Source organism: Scyliorhinus canicula, chromosome 18 (assembly GCF_902713615.1).
Source record: "Scyliorhinus canicula chromosome 18, sScyCan1.1, whole genome shotgun sequence".
NCBI classification, from domain to species: Eukaryota; Metazoa; Chordata; class Chondrichthyes; order Carcharhiniformes; family Scyliorhinidae; genus Scyliorhinus; species Scyliorhinus canicula.
The window spans coordinates 30,295,722-30,316,564 of NC_052163.1; the positions used below are offsets into that span (position 1 = coordinate 30,295,722).

Here is a 20,843-nt window from a genome sequence, read left to right on the forward strand (position 1 = left end):
CAAGGTAGGTGAATTGAACATGCTAAATTGCCCCTTAATTGGAAAAAAATGAATTGGGTACTCTAAATTTATATTTAAAAAAACATTGAGAGAGAGTTTGAGATGCGAGGAAGAAGAGAATTTCCTGTCATAACTTGATGGGGCATTGGCCGATCCCTCGAGAAATAATGTAAATGGCTGTTTCTTGTTGGTAAGACAATTTTCTCCAGGAGGTCTAATACAGGTAGGGAATATACAGTGAATGGTAGAACCCTCAAGAGTATTGACAGTCAGAGAAATCTTGGTGTACAGGTCCACAGGTCACTGAAAGGGGCAACACAGGTGGAGAAGGTAGTCAAGAAGGCATACAAAGCACGGTGGCCTAGTGGTTAGCACAACCGCCTCACGGCGCTGAGGTCCCAGGTTCGATCCCGGCTCTGGGTCACTGTCCGTGTGGAGTTTGCACATTCTCCCCGTGTCTACGTGGGTTTCGCCCCCACAACCCAAAAATGTGCAGAGTAGGTGGATTGGCCACGCTAAATTGCCCCTTAATTGGAAAAAATAATTGGGTAATCTAAATTTATAAAAAAAAAAAAAAGAAGGCATACAACATGTTTGCCTTCATTGGCCACGGCATTGAGTATAACAATTGGCAAGTCATGTTGCAGCTGTATAGAACCTTAGGCCACACTTGAGATTATAATGTTCAATTCTGGTTGCCACACTACCAGAAGGATGTGGAAGCTTTAGAGATGGTGCAGAAGAGATTTACCAGGATGTTGCCTGGTATGGAGGGCATTAGATATGAGGAGAGGTTGAATAAACTTGGTTTGTTCTCACTGGAACAAAGGAGGTTGAGGGGTGACCTGATAGAGGTCTACAAAATTATGAGGGGCACAAACAGAGTGGATAGTCAGAGACTTTTCCCAGGGCAGAGTGGTTAATTACTAGGGGGCATAGGTTTAAGGTGCGAGGGGCAAGGTTTAGAGGAGATGTATGAGGTAAGTTTTCTTTTGATAAACAATTTTATTGAGGTAGTTTTTGGCTTTATAAACAGTTACAGACATCATCAGGAAGAAAGCAAAAAAAAGGCAAAAATGTGCAAACATCCATGTACTTTCAATACCTCAATCATAACATATTGCACAAGCCCGCTCCTCTCCCACCGGTACTACCCGCCATATTTTCCCTCCTACGAGGTAAGTTTTTTTACACAGGGTAGTGGGTGCCTGGAACTCGCTGCCGGAGGAGGTGGTGGAAGCAGGGACGATAGTGACATTTAAGGGGCATCTTGACAAATACATGAATAGGATGGGAATAGAGGGATACGGACCCAGGAAGTGTAGAAGATTTTAGTTTAGACGGGCAGCATGGTCGGCGCAGGCTTGGAGGGCCGAAGGGCCTGTTCCTGTGCTGTACTTTTCTTTGTTCTTTGTCTTGCAAACCTCTGCCAAAGTTATTTCTAGAGTGACATGCAATGGCGTTACACATTGTACTCGAGGAATGTTTACAGTAAATGTCTCTGATGTGTTAGTACCAGTGTTCTTTCCAGAATACTTTCATGGCAGGAATAATTCCCAACTTTGAAATCAATCCTTTCATGAGTGTGATTTTTGATATAATAGAATCACTACAGTGCAGAAAGAGATCATTCGGCCCATTGAGGCTACACCGACCTTCTGAAAGAACATCCTACCTAGGCTCTTGCCCCACCCTAACCCCGTAAGAGAAAGGACGTACTGGCGCTCGAGGGTGTGCAGAGGAGATTCACCAGGTTAATCCCAGAGCCGAAGGGGTTGGATTACGAGGAGAGGTTGAGTAGACTGGGACTGTACTCATTGGAATTTAGAAGGATGAGGGGGGGATCTTATAGAAACATATAAAATTATGAAGGGAATAGATAGGATTGATGCAGGCAGGTTGTTTCCACTGGCGGGTGAAAGCAGAACTAGGGGGCATAGCCTCAAAATAAGGGGAAGTAGATTTAGGACTGAGTTTAGGAGGAACTTCTTCACCCAAAGGGTTGTGAATCTATGGAATTCCTTGCCCAGTGAAGCAGTTGAGGCTCCTTCATTAAATGTTTTTAAGATAAAGATAGATAGTTTTTTGAAGAATAAAGGGATTAAGGGTTATGGTGTTCGGGCCGGAAAGTGGAGCTGAGTCCACAAAAGATCAGCCATGATCTCATTGAATGGCGGAGCAGGCTCGAGGGGCCAGATGGCCTACTCCTGCTCCTAGTTCTTATGTAACCCCACCTAACCTTTTGGACACCAAGGGGCATTTTAGCGTGGCCAATCCACCTAACCTGCACATCTTTGGACTGTGGGAGGAAACCGGAGCACCTGACGGAAGCCCATGCAGACACAGGGAGAACATGCAAACTCCACACAAACAGTGACCCAAGAATGGAATTGAACCCGGGTCTCTGGCGCTGTGAGGTAGCAGTGCTAACCACTGTGCCACCATGGTGCCTTTCTATTCAGGTTTAGTCATACATTTCAACCAGTTTCATGTGGGCTGGCCTCAGGTTTAGGCCTGGGATATTTTAACTTCTGGGCCTCATTTAAATGCTGCCTGTCCGCCTCCCACTCGCTAGAGCCATCAACAACAATGTTTCATAACCACCTTTGAATAACCTGTCTGGCCCTAAAAAAATACAAAGATTATATTTCTGCAATGTCACATTTCTACATGATGATAAATATTCAATTGTACTACGAATTTTCACTATGCTAATATTTATGCTAAATATGCGAAATACAATTCTGCTTTACAGACTGTAACCTGAACAATGGGAGCCGTAGTAGCCGATGATGGGCCGCCACCTGTAAAAGCCCCTGACGGAGGCTGGGGTTGGGCCATTCTCATTGGATGTTTCGTCATCACTGGATTCTCGTATGCTTTTCCAAAAGCTGTGAGTGTTTTCTTCAAGGAATTGATAAAAGAATTCCACATTGGGTACAGTGATACTGCCTGGATCTCTTCCATTCTGCTTGCTATGCTGTATGGAACAGGTACGCATTTGGTGAATCGATAACACATAGCTGGTCTTTTTGTTACCAAACTTCATTTTTGCATTACAAATTAGTTTATATTTCCATTTAACTACTTCTATAAATGTGCACAGATTGGCAGCTGGTCAGTTATTTGATTCCATGATGTGTGTTTTTATGCTTGAAGAGCAGCATACACAATGCTATCGTGCTTCCAATTACAAGATAAACACACAGACATTTGGGATTTGTGTAATCAGGTTTCTTTTCAGTGAAGGTAGAATTGCAGCATTCCATTGATAACTCTAAAGTTTGCTTTTACAGAATTTACTGATTTGTAGCCAACGTCAAACTCAAATAATTTATATACTAAACGGTGGAACAGAATTTTGCAATTTATTTGTCTCCTCCATTACTGGGGATTGGATCCACAGCACCGTCTGACCCTTTACTGGGGTGGCTGTTCACCACATTGAGCCTAATGTGTGTTGATGGGTAGGGACTGGTGAATAGTGATCTGGAGCAAGAGCCATGGCCACCGTGACTCAGCCAAGTGTAATTTTTTTTAGTTCTTTCATGGGATATGGGAGTCGCTGGCAAGTCCAGCATTTGTTACCCATCCTGAACTAGCTTGAGAAGGTGGAGCTGAGCGGCCTTCTTGAATTGCTGCAGTCCATCTGGTGCAGATGCACCCACGGTGATGTTACAAAGGGAGTTCCAAGATTTTGACGCAACGGCAATGAAGATACAGCAACATGTTTACAAGTCAGGATGGTGTGCGGTTTGGAGGGGAACTTGCAGGTGGTGGTGCTGTCATGTGTTTCCTGCTCTTCTCCTTCTAGATCATAGAGGCTGATTGTTTGGACGGTGCTATCAAAGGAGCCTTGGTGATTGCAACTTGTAAATGGTACACAATGCTGCCATTGTGCAATGGTGGTGGAGGAAGGGAATGTTGAAGGTGCTTGTTGGGGTACCAATCAAGGGAGCTGCTTTGCCCTGGATGGTGTTGAACCTCTTGAGCGTTGTTGAAGCAGCACTCGTCCGGGCAAGCGGAGAATGTTCCATCACACTCTTGACTTGTGCTTTGTAGATGGTGGATAATCCTTGGAGAGTCAACATGTGAGTTACTTGCCACAAAGTTTCCAGCCTCTGACCTGCTCTTGTAGCCATAGTATTTATATGGCTGGTCCATTCATTTAATGTTCAATGGTAACGCCCAGGATTTTGATCATGGGGGATTTAGCGATGGTAATGCCATGGGGTGATGGTAGATCCTGCCTTGTTGGAGATGGTCATTGCCTGGCATTTCTGTTGCATGATCATTACTTGCTACTTATCAGCCCAAACCTATCTTGAGGAGTGGTGAATGATGCTGAAGAATGTGCAGTCATCAGCAAACATCTGCACTTCTGGACTTGTGATGGAAGGAAGGTCATTGATGAAGCAGCTGAAGATGGTTGGGCCTAGGACACTCCCCTGAGGATCTCCTGCAGTGATATCCTGAAACTGAGATGATTGACCTCCAACAACCACAACCATCCTCCATTGTCCAGCTATGACTCTAACAAGTGGAAAGCTTTCTCCATGATTCCCACTGTCTCCAGTTTTACTCAGGCTCCTTGATGCCATACTGGGTCAAATGCTGTCTTGATGTTAAGGGTTATAACTCTCACCTCAGCTCATATGTTTTGCTCATCTGTCCATGTTTAGACCAAGACTGTAATAAAGTCAGGAGAGGAGTCTCCCAGGTGGAACCCAAACTGAGTGTTGTGAACAGTTTATTGCTGAGTACGTGCCATTTCGTAACATTTTCCATCACTTTGCTGATAGAACATAGAACAGTACAGCACAGAACAGGCCCTTCGGCCCTCGATGTTGTGCCGAGCAATGATCACCCTACTCAAATCCACGTATTCACCCTATGAGGACATTACCAGTGCAGTAGATAACGGGGAGCCGATGGATGTGGTATATCTGGATTTCCAGAAAGCCTTTGACAAGGTGCCACACAAAAGGTTGCTGCATAAGATAAAGATGCATGGCATTAAGGGTAAAGTAGTAGCATGGATAGAGGATAGGTTAATTAATAGAAAGCAAAGAGTTGGGATAAATGGGTGTTTCTCTGGTTGGCAATCAGTAGCTAGTGGTGTCCCTCAGGGATCCGTGTTGGGCCCACAATTGTTCACAATTTACATTGATGATTTGGAGTTGGGGACCAAGGGCAATGTGTCCAAGTTTGCAGATGACACTAAGATGAGTGGTAAAGCGAAAAGTGCAGAGGATACTGGAAGTCTGCAGAGGGATCTGGATAGGTTAAGTGAATGGGCTCGGGTCTGGCAGATGGAATACAATGTTGACAAATGTGAGGTTATCCATTTTGGTAGGAATAACAGCAAACGGGATTATTATTTAAACGATAAAATATTAAAGCATGCCGCTGTTCAGAGAGACTTGGGTGTGCTAGTGCATGAGTCACAGAAGGCTGGTTTACAAGTGCAACAGGTGATTAAGAAGGCAAATGGAATTTTGTCCTTCATTGCTAGAGGGATGGAGTTTAAGACTAGGGAGGTTATGTTGCAATTGTATAAGGTGTTAGTGCGGCCACACCTGGAGTATTGTGTTCAGTTTTGGTCTCCTTACTTGAGAAAGGACGTACTGGCGCTGGAGGGTGTGCAGAGGAGATTCACTAGGTTAATCCCAGAGCTGAAGGGGTTGGATTATGAGGAGAGGTTGAGTAGACTGGGACTGTACTCGTTGGAATTTAGAAGGATGAGGGGGGATCTTATAGAAACATTTAAAATTATGAAGGGAATAGATAGGATAGATGCGGGCAGGTTGTTTCCACTGGCGGGTGACAGCAGAACTAGGGGGCATAGCCTCAAAATAAGGGGAAGTAGATTTAGAACTGAGTTTAGGAGGAACTTCTTCACCCAAAGGGTTGTGAATCTATGGAATTCCTTGCCCAGTGAAGCAGTTGAGGCTCCTTCATTACATGTTTTTAAGGTAAAGATAGATAGTTTTTTGAAGAATAAAGGGATTAAGGGTTATGGTGTTCGGGCCGGAAAGTGGAGCCGTGTCCACAAAAGATCAGCCATGATCCAACCGAATGGCGGAGCAGGCTCGAGGGGCCAGATGGCCCACCCCCGCTCCCAGTTCCCACGTTCCCATGTTCTTATGTTCTTATACCCGTAACCCAACAACCCCCCCTTAACCTTACTTTTTAGGACACTACGGGCAATTTAGCATGGCCAATCCACCTCACCCGCACATCTTTGGACTGTGGGAGGAAACCGGAGCACCCGGAGGAAACCCACGCACACACGGGGAGGACGTGCACACTCCGCACAGACAGTGACCCAGCCGGGAATCGAACCTGGGACCCTGGAGCTGTGAAGCATTTATGCTAACCACCATGCTACCGTGCTACACATATTCATTACTTCCCTCTTACAATTATGTTTGACCTTCTTGAACTGTTATGTATGCTGAAGGTGCTCCCACATTGCTATTGGGTAAAGACTTACAGGTTATTCACCCAGTGTTTATGAAGGAACAGTGATATATGTCCAAATCAACAATAACAATTTGCAATTGTATTACACCTTTTATGTAATAGCACATTCCAAGTTATTGATTGAGAGTAGACTGGAGCGGTAATTGACCAAGCTAGAATTGCCCTGCTTTTAGTAAACAGGACACACCTGGATAATTCTCCACATTGCCGGGTAGGTGCCAGTGTTGTCGCTGTACTGGAAACGCTTGGCTAAGGGCGCAGTTAGTTCCATTGCTGGAATATTGTCAGGGCCTTTGCAGTGTACAGTACTTTCAGCTGTTTTTTGGTATCGCGTGGAGTGAATCGGATAGGCATCTGTGATGCTGGGGACCTCAGGGGATCAAAATAGGTCATCCACTTGGCACTTCTGGCTGAAGATGGCTGCAATTGCTTCAGATGTATCTTTTTCACTGATGTGCTGGGCTCCCCTAAGAATGGGCATCTTTGTGGCACCTCCCCCTTCAGTTAGTTTTTATTTGTGCAACACTATTCACAACTGGATGTGGCAGGACTACAGAGGTTAGATCTGATCCGTTAGTTGTAGGATCGCTTAGTTCTGTTAATCGCATGCTGCCTCCGCTGTTTGACATGCAAGTAGTCCAGTGTTGTAGCTTCACGAGGTTAACACGTATTTTTTAACCATGCCTGCTACTGCTCGTGACATGTCTTTCTCCACTCTTCACTGAACTAGGGTTGATCTCTGGCATGGTGATAATGGTAAAAAGGGGCATATGCCTGGCCATGAGGTTAGATATTATGGTTGAGTACAATTTTGGTGCTGCAGATGTCCCACAGCACTTCATGCCCAACCAGTCTTGAGTTGCTAGATATGTTTGAAATCTATCCCATTTAGCATTGTGGGCAGTGCCACACAACATGATGGAGGGCAACCTCAATCTGAAGATGGGACTTTGTCTCCACGAGAATTGTGCTTTTTTCTACTGTCATGGACAGGTGCATCTCTGATGGGTAGATTGCTGGGGATGTGATCAAGTAGGGTTTTCCTCCTTGTTGGCTCACTCACCACCTCCGAAGACCCAGTCTACAGCGTTGTCCTCTAAGTCAAGGGAAGCTCAATCAGTAGTGGTACTACCAAGCCACTCTTGGTGATGGACTTGAAGTCCTCCACTCAGGGTATGTTCTGTACCCTTGCCACCCTCATTGCTTTCTCCAAAGGGTATTCAACATGGAGGATGTTGATTCATCAGCTGGGAGAGGGTGGTAGGGGGTAATGAGCAGGAGGTTTCCTTGCTCGTGTTTGGCCTGATGCAATGGAACTTCATGGAGTCCAGAGTTGAGGGCTCCCATGGCAACTCCCTCCCGACTGTACACAACTGTGTCACCACCTCTAATAGATCTGTCCTGTAGGTGGGACAGGTCATACCCAGGAATGCCGACGGTGGTTTCTGGGATATTGTACTGTCTGATTCAGACAGACTGTTGCTTGACTGGTCTGTACAGCATCTGTCCTCATTTTGGCACAGGCTCCCAGATGTTAATGAGGAGGACTTTGCAGGGCTGACAGGGTTGGATTCACCATAATGGACCAATGTGGCAATCTCGGTGTGGAGCTGGAAGACGTAGATGAGGCTTTAAATGGGTACTTTGCATCTGTGTTCACTTTGATGTAGGTATAGAAATCAGGGAGGGGGACTATGATATACTTGAACAAATTAACATAAGGACAGAGGAGGCATTAAAGATTTTAGCTGGCTTAAAAATGGATAAATTCCTAGGCCGAGATGAGATGTATCCAAGGCTGCTGTTTGAGGCAAGAGGAGCTTGCAGAGGCTCTGACAATAATTTTCATATCTTCTCTGGCCACAGGAGAGCTGCCAGAGGGCTGGAGGACAGCTAATGTGGTACCATTATTCAAGAAGGGTGATGGGGATAAATGAGGAAATTACTCCAATACTACCAAACGATTCCATTTCCTCAAAAGAAAATGGCCATAAATGGGGCGGAAAGAGCCAGGAAACCGTGTGCCCCATCGGGAGCACCGCGCGTGCGTCCGCTCAGCACATCGCCTCCACCGGAAGTCATCGTCTGCTACAATTGAGTGGTCTGCTTGGCCATTTCAGAGGGCATTTAAGAGTCAGCCAGATTCTTGTGGGTCTTGAGGCTGACCAGTAAGGACAGCAGATTTTGTCCCCTAAAGGACATTAATGAATTAGATGGATTTTTTTATGACAATCGAAAAGGGTTTTGTAGTCACCATTTGACTCGCTTTCAATTCCAGACTTATTGATTAAATTTAAATTGCAATAGCTGCTATGAGGGGATTTGAACCCATGTCCCCAGAGCATTAGCCTCGACCTCTGAATTACCTGTCCTGTGATATTATCAGTATACCACCACTCCCTCCAGTCCCTGACAGTGCTGAGCCTTCCCCCATCCCTGTTCCATGCTGAGCCATTCCCAAGCCCACTTTCCCGATTCACTTTCCAGAATCCCCGTCTCCTGTCCAGCGACAGCAACAGAGTCAGCATTGTCACAGAGTCAGCGGTGAGGGGCTGAGCAGATTGAGGACGACAGGTCAATTTTATACACTACATATAATCAAAACCGTGTAAGTCAATGAAATGAAGACCGACCTAAAGGGGTGTGTGACTTCAGTTCGTGATGAAAAAAGGGGCATGGCTGCACTGGAATTAGGCGAGGCAATTTGCCTCCTGACAATTCCCTGCCTCCCTGGCAATGGAAGGTGCAAAGTGTCCAACATACAATGTTAATTGGGCAGATTATATCGCAGTTAATGTTTGATGCACTCCCTCTGACACTGACTGGAACATTTGGACCAGTGATATTGGGGTGCAGAACAAGAACACTCACATCAAACAAGTTATGGTGACCACACCAGAGCTAAGGTACTATGGCGTCAGCGATAAATTCAGCAGTGTCATATCCGTTGAACAGGTCTTGGAGCAATGCTCACGCAGCAAGGGCAAACAATTGCTTTTGCATTCAGAGCGTTCGGGCAAACTGAATGACTCAACACACAGGTCAAGGCAAGAGTGCTAGACTATTGTCTTTTGCTTATGAGCATTTCAGCCAGTACTCTTTTGAGAGAGAGAAGGTGCACCTTTAAAGTCGGATGACAAGCCATTTCAAAGCATCGTTCTCAAACTCCTTCTATCTGCCTTAAAGCCTTTGCAAAAGATGTTACTTTGTTTGCAAGGCTATCACTAGGAAGTGAAATACAAGCAGGGGAAGCAGATGTACATCACTGACATACTGTCTAGAGCTGCAGCCCACTTGAGGGAAGTTGATGCTAGTGCAGAGTGTGATATCCTGCAGATTGAATAAGAAGCAACATTTGTCACAGCAACAAAATTGCCTGGCGAAGCCACATACGTCACTTCAGGAACCAGCTGACTGCAGATGAACAGTCAACAACTTGCACCTGTGTCATCAAAAGACCCATACAGATTTTACGTGGTGGTAATGATTAACTACCCCATGCCTTGCAGAATACGAGCTCCACCGATAAGGGGGTTGGGGTAATTTAACATTGTCTGGCTGTACATAAATAGATTCGGCTAGTAAGGCACCGACTAGTGAAGACGCAGTAGAGAGCTACTGGAGCTGTGTATAATAATACTAAGTTTTCATTTCTTCAAACTCAGTGTGGACTCTTCATGGCATTATAAAATCCTGAATGCTTTAAATGTCATGAGCAGAACCTTACCATATTTTTTCAAAGTGTCAGGCTCAGACTGAAAACCAGTCTGTAGCTCTCCAGCTGTACAGCCAAGTTTTCTCTCCAGATCTTGAGCCGTTAAAACAATATGAGCCTCTGGCGGGGCGTCATAGAATCGACACCCAGCATCTCAGAAATTGGGGCACCATCTTTAAAGGGTGCCCCAATCAGCACCGAAGTGGAACTCTCCTCCCCCTGCATGAAGTATTGGGGGCTCCGTTCTCAGCCCCTGACAATCATTGGGGGCTCCCCCACACCACCGCAGAAGTATCACCGGTATTCCCCTCCCTCAACCTGCTCCCCCACTTCCTGCTAGTTCCCTACTCTGTGCCTGCTTTCCCCCCCCCCCCCCCCCCCCAACCATGTGGCTCCCATGAGGGTCCGGCCTGGCGTTGCCCCTTGGCAAATGTTGGCACTGCCAGGTGGCACTGTGCCAAACCCTCTACCTAATCTCATCTTTCAAAATCTATTGTAAACCTCCGTCAGTGAGGTTTGAATATTCAGTGATGGGGGAATCATGTGGCAGCGGGGCTGGCTAATGATATTAAAATTTATTGAAATCTGTTAAAATGAGGCTCTCTCCCTCTATGGATGTGAACCTTATGGTGTCACCGGCAAGGGGTGAGAAAAATCGTGAATCGTGATCCCCTGGAGAGAATCGGCGTTTCCCATTTCTCTCCGGATATTCCGTCTATGCTGCCATTCCCTCCGAAGGCAAACGCAGGCTAAAGATTGGTCCCAACTTGTGCAATGCATGCCTACGGATGGACAAAACAGATCTTTGTTCACACATTATCATTTTCTTTATGGTCTTGTGTATGTTGAGTTACCTGTGGATGCAATTGTCTTACATTTTGAAAAGTGGATGTTTGGATAAATACCCGTTGTACACTTTGGCTTGCCGTATCCATGTGAACTCTGAGGTCATGATATTTTTAAAAAGGCTTTAGAGCAGTATCCATACTACACATCGCATGGGACAAGTTTTGGAAATTATCCTAATGTGATCAGCATTTAAGCTCTTTCTGACTCCATAAAAACCTTGTTCCTGTTGGTCTTTCTGTGGTTGTTCAAGTCACTGAGATTTTCAACTTGTGCAAAGTAACTTGTACAAAATAATGAGTCTTCACCAGGGCTGGAAACAGCAGTGTTTCTTCCTGCTAAACTGTGGCCCGAACTACTGTCATTGCTGATGGGATTTGCTGATGATACCAATGAGAAATAAATGTACCAACTTCATCTTCCTCAACAATAGTCACACAATCACAGAATCTTTATAGGGTAGGAGGAGGCCCATTGATGCCATATTGGCTCTCTGAAAGAGGATTCTATTCAGTCCCATTCCCCTGCCTCATCCTGGTAACGTTGCACATTCTTCCTTTACGGATAGCAATCCAATACCCTTTTGAATACCTTTAATCAAACCTGCCTCCACCACCCTCTCAGGAAGTTTATTCCAGGCTCCATCCACCCTCTAGGTGAAAATCGTTTTCTTCACCACAGTTACTCTTTTTGCCAATTATTTTGAATCTGTGCCCTCATGTTCTTGATACCTTCTGAGTGGGAACAGTATCTCTCTATCCCAGGGGTGGGCAAACTTTTCCGTGCAAGGGCCACATTCAGAAATTCACAATTTTAAAGGGCCGCATAGTAAATTAATAGTCCCGGTTGTAACCAATTAGCGTGCGGCATATACCTCAGCGCTTCCCCCGGCGGCATCCTGCCTTTAGCCCTCTTTTTCTCTACTTTTCAAAAATGGTGCTTCACCCGGTTATGATTCTGGGCGCCTCATATAGAACATAGAACAGTATAGCACAGAACAGGCCCTTCGGCCCTCGATGTTGTGCCGAGCAATGATCACCCTGCTCAAGTCAACGTATCCACCCTATACCAATAACCCAACAGTTTCTCCCCCCCCCCCCCCATTAACCTTATTTAAAAAAAAAAAATTTCTTAAAAAATTTTTATGACTTGACCTTGGTGGGCCGCATAAAGACCTTTGGCGGGCCGCAGTTTGCCCACCCCTGCTCTATCCTGTTTGTATCCTTCAGGTTCTTGAATTCCTCTATCAACTCTCCTCTCATCCTTCTTTTCTCCAAGGATAACAGTCCCAACCTCTCCAATCTATCCTCATAGCTACAGTTCTTTATTCCTGGAATAATTCTTGTAAATCTCCTCTGTACTTTCTCCAATGCCTTAATATCCTTCTTCAAGTAGTGCAACCAAAACTGAATGCATTACTTCAGATGAGACCTAACAAATGTCTTATACAGATTCAACATGACCCCCTTACTTTTGTATTCAGTGTTTCTATTAATAAAGCCCAATATACTACATGCTTTATTAACTGCTCCCTCAACATGCCCTGCTATCTTAAATGACCTACGCACATATATACTTAGGTCCCTCGGATCCTGCAACTCCTTTCTCCATTTAAAAAAGAGTTTCTCCCTTTACTTTGTACTGTCTCTCCATATTCTTCCCGCCAAAATGAATCAGCTGACACTTCTCTACATTGAACTTATCTGCCATTTGTCTGCCCAATCCAACAATATACCCATGTTCTCTCGCAATTGAAGACTATCCTCATCACAGTTGACAACGTTTCCAATCTTCATATCATCCGCACATTTTGAAATCATACCCTGAACATCATAGTCACTCGGTCATTAATATATGTATCAGGAAGAGCAAGGATCCCAGCACTGAGCCCCGGGAACTCCACGACAAACCTTCCTCCAACCTGAAAAACAACCATTTATCACTAATCTCGGTTTCCTGTCACTCAGCAAATTTCTTATCCAAGTGCCAACTTTCCTTCTTATCCCATGATCTAGAATTCTGCTCACACGTCTGTTGTGTGGCACTGTATCACACACCTTAAAAAAATCCATGTACACCACATCAACAGCACTGCCCGTATAATCTTCTCTGTTACTTCCTCAAAAAACTCCTAAGTTAGTTTATCATGATTTTCCTATGATGGATCCATGCTGGCTTTCCTTAATTGACTGTAATTGTCGAAGTGACTATTGATTTTTTTTGTCCAAAGTATAGTTTCCAGAGGTTTCTCTACCACAGATGTCAAACTGACTGGTCTGTAGTTTCTGGCTTTATCCTTGCACTCGATTTTGCTCCTAGTCCTTTTCCATGGCAGAGAGATCATTTCCTTGACCCCCTCCAGAACATTTTATCTCCAGTACTGTAATGCTATCTTTAATCAATACTGCCACTGCTCCCACCTCCTTGTCTTCCTCTGCATATCTGTGATTATTTAGATTATGCACCTTTATGAAGTGCTTAGAAGACAGTTTTACAATAACATGAGTTCTCAAATCTTTAAGCTTTTCTTTTAATAATTAAGTACTTCTGTTGGCTCAGTAAATTCATCCAGAGTAGGCAGGAGCTTTTTACCCTGGTCTGTGATAAGTCAGACCTCAGCAAGAAAACTAAGCTTCCCTAGAATAGGAATGAGAAAACTGCCCAAGACTCTTGTTTCTGATGGCTATTCAGGAATGTCCACGGTTGCAGGGGCTGTGGTGGGGAGGTCTGGGGCAGGGGAAACGTAAATTATAAACAAGATCAAGCTCAGTTGTGATGCTCTGATGGTCGAATGTGCTGCAACATGTATCACGGACAGTGACCCAGGGATTCGAACCGGGTCCTCAGCGCCGCAGTCCCAATGCTAACCACTGCGCCACATGTCGCCCCTATCTAGACTTCTTGATACCATGGATGAGAGGTAGGGCACCCTGTTCCCCCGAGGGGGTCGGAGCACCAGCAGCAGGGTCAGCAATGCTGCCTGGGAGGCAGTGGCATCTGCAGTGAGTCCAGGCAACATGACCAAGAGGACCGCGGTACAATGTAGGAAGAAGACCAACAATCTGCGACGGTAAGTTACTACCTCTCTCATGGCATCAGTCCCGTCTGCCACCTTTCCAGTTTCCCAAACAACCCCCTCCAATCCACTGGCTGACATCTAGCACTCTCTCATTATCCGATCTATAGCCTATAACAGGCTAGTTTAGCACACCGGGCTAAATAGCTGGCTTGTAATGCAGAACAAGACAGCAACGCGGGTTCAATTCCCGTACCAGCCTCCCCGAACAGGCGCCGGAATGTGGCGACAAGGGGCTTTTCACAGTAACTTCATTGAAGTCTACTTGTGACAATAAGCGATTATTATTATAAGAGAGAAAGGGCAAAGGTGGGGAGAGGAGTCCCAGAAATCCGAGGCCTCACCCCCTATGAGGGACGGGCCCTGGAGATTGCAAGGCAGCCTGAGGAGAGAGCAGTCACCGACAGCAAGGGTTGGCCTGTGCCAGAGTGGGCCCCATCACCCAGTTGACCTGTCTCAAGTGAGTTGTTGATGCCCTTCCCTTTCATTGACCACGCCCATTGTCTGATGAGGCTGGGCAATCTGGAGAGATCCACCACCAGCCAAGATACTACCTGAGAGGAGAGCTCCAAGGAGAAAATCACCGATGCGTTAAAGCTATCACCCCCACCTTCCACCAGCGCAGAGACACACACCTTGGTGGGCAACATTAGTGGAGAGGCTTCAGGGCACTATCTGGTGAGTACCACACAGCTACTGATGCACATCAGGTGGAGGCGGGAATATCCAAGCCAGCAGCCGGAGATCTGCTGGGTCCCAGGACTCAGTTGAGTCCCAGTCAGATGCTGAGCATCCGGACAAGGTTCTCCCACAGCTGAGGCAGATGATACGACAAAGCCATGAGATTCAGGAGTGGGTATCAGCGACATTCCAGCGACTGCAAAGCTGATTGGAGGAGTCCCAAAGCCTTCAGGCGCAGGAGATGATGCTGGCGTTGTGTGGCAGTCACCCTCACCTTACCTCTGGCATTCAGCTTTTTTGTCCATGTTCGAACCAAGGTTGTAATGAGATCAGGAGCTGAGTGACCCTGGCGGAAGCAGTGAGCAGGTTATTGCTGAGTAAGTGCCGCTTGATAGCACTATGGGCCCTGACAATATTCCGGCAATAGTACTTGTGCTCCAGAACTTGCCACATCCCCAGCCAAGTTGTTCCAGTACAGCTTGATAAAACGGTTGATGACTCCTTCCATCACTTTGCTGATGATGGAGATCTGTGGTTGTACTACCAAGCCAGTCTTGCTGATGGACATTGAAGTTCCCCCACCCAGAGTATATTCTGCATCCTTGCCACCTTTGGTTCTTCCTCCAAGTGGTGTTCAACCTGGAAGAGTACCGATTCATCAGCTGACGGCGGCCGGTATATGGTAATCAGCAGGAGGTTTCCTTGCCCATGTTTAACCTGAAGCCATGAGACTTCATGGGGTCCAGAGTTGATGTTGAGGACTCCCAGGGCAACTCCATCCCGATTGTGCTGCCACTTCTGCTGTCTTGCTCTGAGACAGAACATACCCAGGAATGGCGATTGTGGTATCTGGGACATTGTACGGTATGATTCTGTGAGTGTGACTATGTCAGGCTGTTGCTTGACTAGTCTGTGAGACAACTTTCCCAACTTTGGCACAAGCCCCCAGATGTTAATACGTTAATCCCTCCTTTGAAAGACATAAATCATTTTTATTTTTGTCACAAGTAGACTTACATTAACACTGCAATGAAGTTACTGTAAAAAGCCCCCAGTCGCCTCAATCGCCTGTGCGGAAACACAGAGGAAGCATTCAGAATGTCCTTTTCACCAAACAAGCACATCCTAGGGACTTGTGGGAGGAAATTGGAGCACCCGGAAGAAACCCACGCAGACACGGGGAGAACGTGCAGACTCCGCACAGACAGTGACCCAGCCGGGAATTAAACCTGGGACCCTGGCGCTGTGGAGCAACAGTGCTAACCACTGTGCTACGGTGCTGCCCTGCCCAGCCTTCAGCTGTGAAGCTAGAGACTGCTCACAGTCAAAGGGGGAGTGAAATTGACTTTCAGGAGAGAAGTTGCAGCAGGGCTCTGTGCTGGGAGAGTTTAGTAGGGCAGTCAGGCTGCAGCTGTGGTTTCCCCTATTGTGGGTCTCCACAATATTTAATGATGGCATGAGGGGCTGGTGTCCTGGAGCTGCATGCCGGTAAATAGAAAGGGCTACCCACCTGCTCATTTCCCCATGGTAGCCATTGAGCCAGATCCAACTTTTCTGGAGTACGAAATTACGTCTGCGCCACCTCTCACTGGGGAGCCAGGTGACTTCCAGGAGGCCGCGGCATTCGACTTCAATCTTTAGGCGTAATGCGCTTTTTGTCATTTTTGAGCAAGATCTGGATCTTGCCATTGGGAATGGCCAGGTAAATTGCAAAATGGTTCGCACCCGGTGTGAATCTCGATTTGGGCCGTTCCCATGATTTACTCTGTGCACGTGGGTTGGCGCCAGGCGCAACAAGATGGAAAAACCGCACCAAGTTTGTTCAATTGTAAGCTGTAGGCTGGCTATTGTACATGTCGGGTGCAACTGTGATGTTGTTGTGTAAAATTAAAACTCTCCACAACTCCTGCCCTTGAGGCATTTGCTCTAATTATATTGTGACGATTAAAATTCAAATGCCAATACCACTTCTGGCCCAGGGTACACAGAATCGGAATTTCCTCACATGGACGTCTGCTCTGAGAGTAGATTTGTTTTTCAGTACAGTGCATTAGTGAGTTTTTTTTAATAAACATTTAATTGAGGTATTCTTGATATTGTAACAACAACAAAATAAACAATGTACATGAAACTATAAACATAGTGCAAATGCCTTCTCCCTTCTTTTATTAACCCCCTACTCTAAGCTAAACTAAGCCCCCCGCCCTTCTGCTGACGATTAATTTTCCGCGAAGAAGTCGACGAACGGTTGCCACCTCCGGGTGACCCTCTCAAGGCGAACTTGATTTTCTCCAAACAGAGAAAGCTAGCCATGTCCGATAGCCAGGTCTCCGACTTCGGGGGCTTTGAGTCCCTCCAAGCTAATAGTATCCGTCTCAGAGCTACCAGGGAAGCAAACGCCAGAACGTCTGCCTCCTGAATCCTCCTGGATTCCCGGGTCTTCCGACATCCCGAAAATTGCCACCTCTGGACTCAGTGCCACCCTTGTTTTTAACACCATGGACATGACATCTGCAAACCCCTGCCAAAATCCCCCAAGCTTCGGACATGCCCAGAACATGTGGACATGGTTCGCTGGTCCTCCCACATATTTTGCACACCTATCTTCCACCCCAAAGAATCTGCTCATCCGGGCCACTGTCATGTGAGCCCGGTTAACAACCTTGAATTGTATCAGGCTGAGCCTGACACATGTTGCGGACGTGTTGACTCTACTCAATGCGCCCGCCCATAGGCCATCCTCTATCTCACCTCCCAGCTGTGCTTCAGAGTTGTGCTTCAGCTCCTTGGTCTGCATCTCCTCTGACCCCATAAGTTCCTTGTAAATGTCAGAGACGCTCCCTTCGCCTACCCACCCTCTGGAAACTACCCTGTCCTGAATCCCCCTTAGCGGTAGGAGCGGGAAGGTTGACACCTGTTTACGTAGGAAGTCCCGCACCTGCAGATACCTGAATTTGTTTCCCCTCGCCAACCCAAACTTCTCATCCAACACCCTCATACTCGGAAAGTTCCCCTCTATGAACATATCCCCCGTCCTCTCAATCCCTGCTCTCCGCCATATCCGGAACCCCCCAGCTATACTTCCCGGGGCAAACTGGTAATTATTGCAGATTGGAGACCAGACCAATGCTCGCACTGCTCCCACATTCCTCCTCCATTTCCCCCAGGCTCTCAGGGACGCTACCACCACAGGGCTGGTGGAGTACCGTGATGACAGGAACGGCAGAGGCGCAGTAACCAATGCCCCCAGACTGGTGCCCTTGCAAGAAGCCGCCTCCATACGCTCCCATGCCAACCCCTCCCCCACCACCCATTCATGATCATGGTTATATTCGCCGCCCAGTAGTAGTTACTAAAATTTGGCAGCGCCAGCCCGCCCTCTCCCCGACTCCGCTCAAGCATTACCTTCCTTACTCGCGGGGTCTTGCCCGCCCAAACGAAACCCGTGATCACTTTGTTGATCCGTTTAAAAATGGACCGCGGAATAAAGATGGGGAGACACTGAAATACAAATAGGAATCTCGGGAGGACCATCATCTTCACCGTTTGCACCCTCCCAGCCAGAGAGAACGGAAGCTTGTCCCATCTCCAAAAATCGTCCTTCATTTGGTCTACTAGTCAGGCCAGATTTAATTTTGCAGCCGGTCCCATTCCCACGCTACTTGAATGCCTAGGTACCTAAAGCTTCCCCCCACTAATCTAAACGGCAGCTCCCCCAATCGCCTCTCCTGTCCCCTCGCCTGGACCGCAAACATCTCACTTTTCCCCATATTTAGCTTATACCCCACAACCGGCCAAAATCCCCAACAATCCTCATGATTACTTCCATCCCCTCTGTTGGATCTAATACATACAGAGCAGGTCGTCTGCATAGAGCGAGGCTCTGTGCTCTCCCCCCCCGGACCAGCCCCTTGAGGCTCTCAGAGAAATTGCCAACGGCTCTATAGCTAGCGCGAACAACAGTGGGGAGAGGGGGCATCCCTGTCTCGTCCCCTGGTGCAGTCTAAAATAGTCCGATGTTGTCCTATTCGTCCATATGCTTGCCACAGGAGCCTAATACAGCAACCTGATCCAGTCAATAAAGTCCCGCCCAAATCCGAACCGTCCCAGTACCTCCCACAGATAATTCTACCCGATCAAAAGCCTTTTCTGCATCCATTGTGATCACTACTTCCACCTTCCTACCTTCCGGGGGCTTCATGATCCCGTTTAACAACCTTCTTACATAGGCCACCAACTGCCTACCTTTAACAAACCCTGTCTGGTCCTCCCCAATAACGTCTGGAACACAATCCTCAATCCTGGAGGACAAAATTTTGGCCAGCAATTTAGTATCCACATTCAACAGGAATACCGGCCTATGGAACCACATAGCTCCAGATTCTTGTCCCGCTTCAGAATCAGCAAAATTGTTGTCTGTGACATCGTCGGGGGCATCACCCCTCTTTCCCTTGCCTCATTGAACATCCTCATCAATACCGGCCCCAATATCCCAGAGAACTTTTTATAAAAATTTCGGAACGAGCTTGGAGGGCTGAAGGGCCTGTTCCTGTGCTGTACTTTTCTTTGTTTGTTTTGTTGTTAAAACCCCACTGGGTACCCGTCCGACCCCAGGGCTTTACCGAACTGCATGGTCTTCAGACCCTCCATTATCTCTTCCAACCTGATCGGGGCCCCCCAGCTCTTCTACCAGCTCCCTGTCCACCTTTGTGAAATTCAGCCCCTCCCAAGAAGTGCTTCATCCCCTCCGGCCCAGTAGGGGTTCCGACCTGTCCAGCCTACTGTAGAAATCCCTAAACGCCTTATTCACCCCTGCTGGACCTCCAACCAGGTTCCCATCTCCGTCACTTACTTTCCCTATCTCCCTGGCTGCCTCCCTCTTTCTAAGCTGCTGTGCAAGCATTCTGCTGTCCTTCTTTCCCATGCTCATAGATCGTCCCCCTCGCCTTTCTCAGCTGCTCCACCGTCCTCCCTGTGGTTAACAAGCCGAACTCCGCCTGCAGCCTCTGCTGTTCCCTTAAAAGCCCTGCCTCTGGGGTCTCCGCATACCTCCTATTGATCTGTAGTATCTCTTTAACCAGTCGGTTCGTCTCTGTCCTGTTCACCTTCTCCCTATGGGCCCGTATCGAGATCAGCTCCCCTCTGACCACCGCCTTCAGTGCTTCCCAGACCACCCCTGCTGAAATTTCCCCCGTGTCGTTGACCTGCAGGTATACATTTCCTCAGCTGCTCGCACATCTGGGAGTACACTTTATGCATGCGTGAGTAGAAGGAGAACTCCTTCACCCTTGGCTGCCCAAATTTCCATGGATCCACCCCCCCAATCTGCTCCATGAACCCTTTTAGTTCCTTTGCCATTGCTGGCACCCTGCCCGTTTTCAAGCTTGACCGGTCCAAGCTAGGGTCAATAACTGTGTTGAAGTCAGCTCCCATGACCAACCTGTGCGTGTCCAGGTCCAGTATCTTCCCCAGCATCCTCTTTATAAACTCCACATCATCCCAATTTGCCGCATACACATTTACTAATACCACCTGCACCCCCTCCAGTTTCCCACTGACCATAATGTGCCGACCTCCCACATCCGAGACTATTCTACCCACCTCAAACACCACCCGCTTATTGATCAGGATCGTGACCCCTCAAGTCTTTGAGTCTTGTTCCAAGTGAAAGACCTGACTGACCCAGCCTTTCCTCAATCTAATCTGCTCAGTTACTCTTGAGGTGCGCCTCCTGCAACATTACCACGTCCGCCTTCAGTCCCCTAAGATACACGAACACATGTGCCCACTTGACCGGCCCATTTAACCCTGGAACATTCCAGGTGATCAGCCTAGTTGGGGGGCTCATTGCCCCCACCCATCGCCGATCAGCCATCCCCTTTGTTGGGCCCACCTCCAACCCATGTCCGCGCCTCCACCGGTCCACCCTCAACCTCCTCTCTGTCCCTTCGCCCAAGTCCCTCCCTCGTCTCATTAGTGAGTTCTGAGCAGTGATTTTCAGGCAGCTTTATTAAATTTGCCACTTTGTGCACCACTGCA

The 20,843-nt window shown here is 47.2% G+C and overlaps 1 protein-coding gene across 1 annotated transcript in view; it reads left to right on the forward strand.

The window, feature by feature from the left end:
* LOC119953062 (monocarboxylate transporter 4-like) overlaps positions 1-20,843 on the forward strand; it is a 61,290-nt gene that overhangs the window by 26,687 nt on the left and 13,760 nt on the right. Inside the window, exon 2 of the mRNA XM_038776874.1 lies at positions 2,756-2,993. Within this exon, the coding sequence (XP_038632802.1) occupies positions 2,771-2,993 (223 nt within the window). The 5' untranslated portion in view covers positions 2,756-2,770. The remainder of the gene's footprint in view (positions 1-2,755; positions 2,994-20,843) is intronic.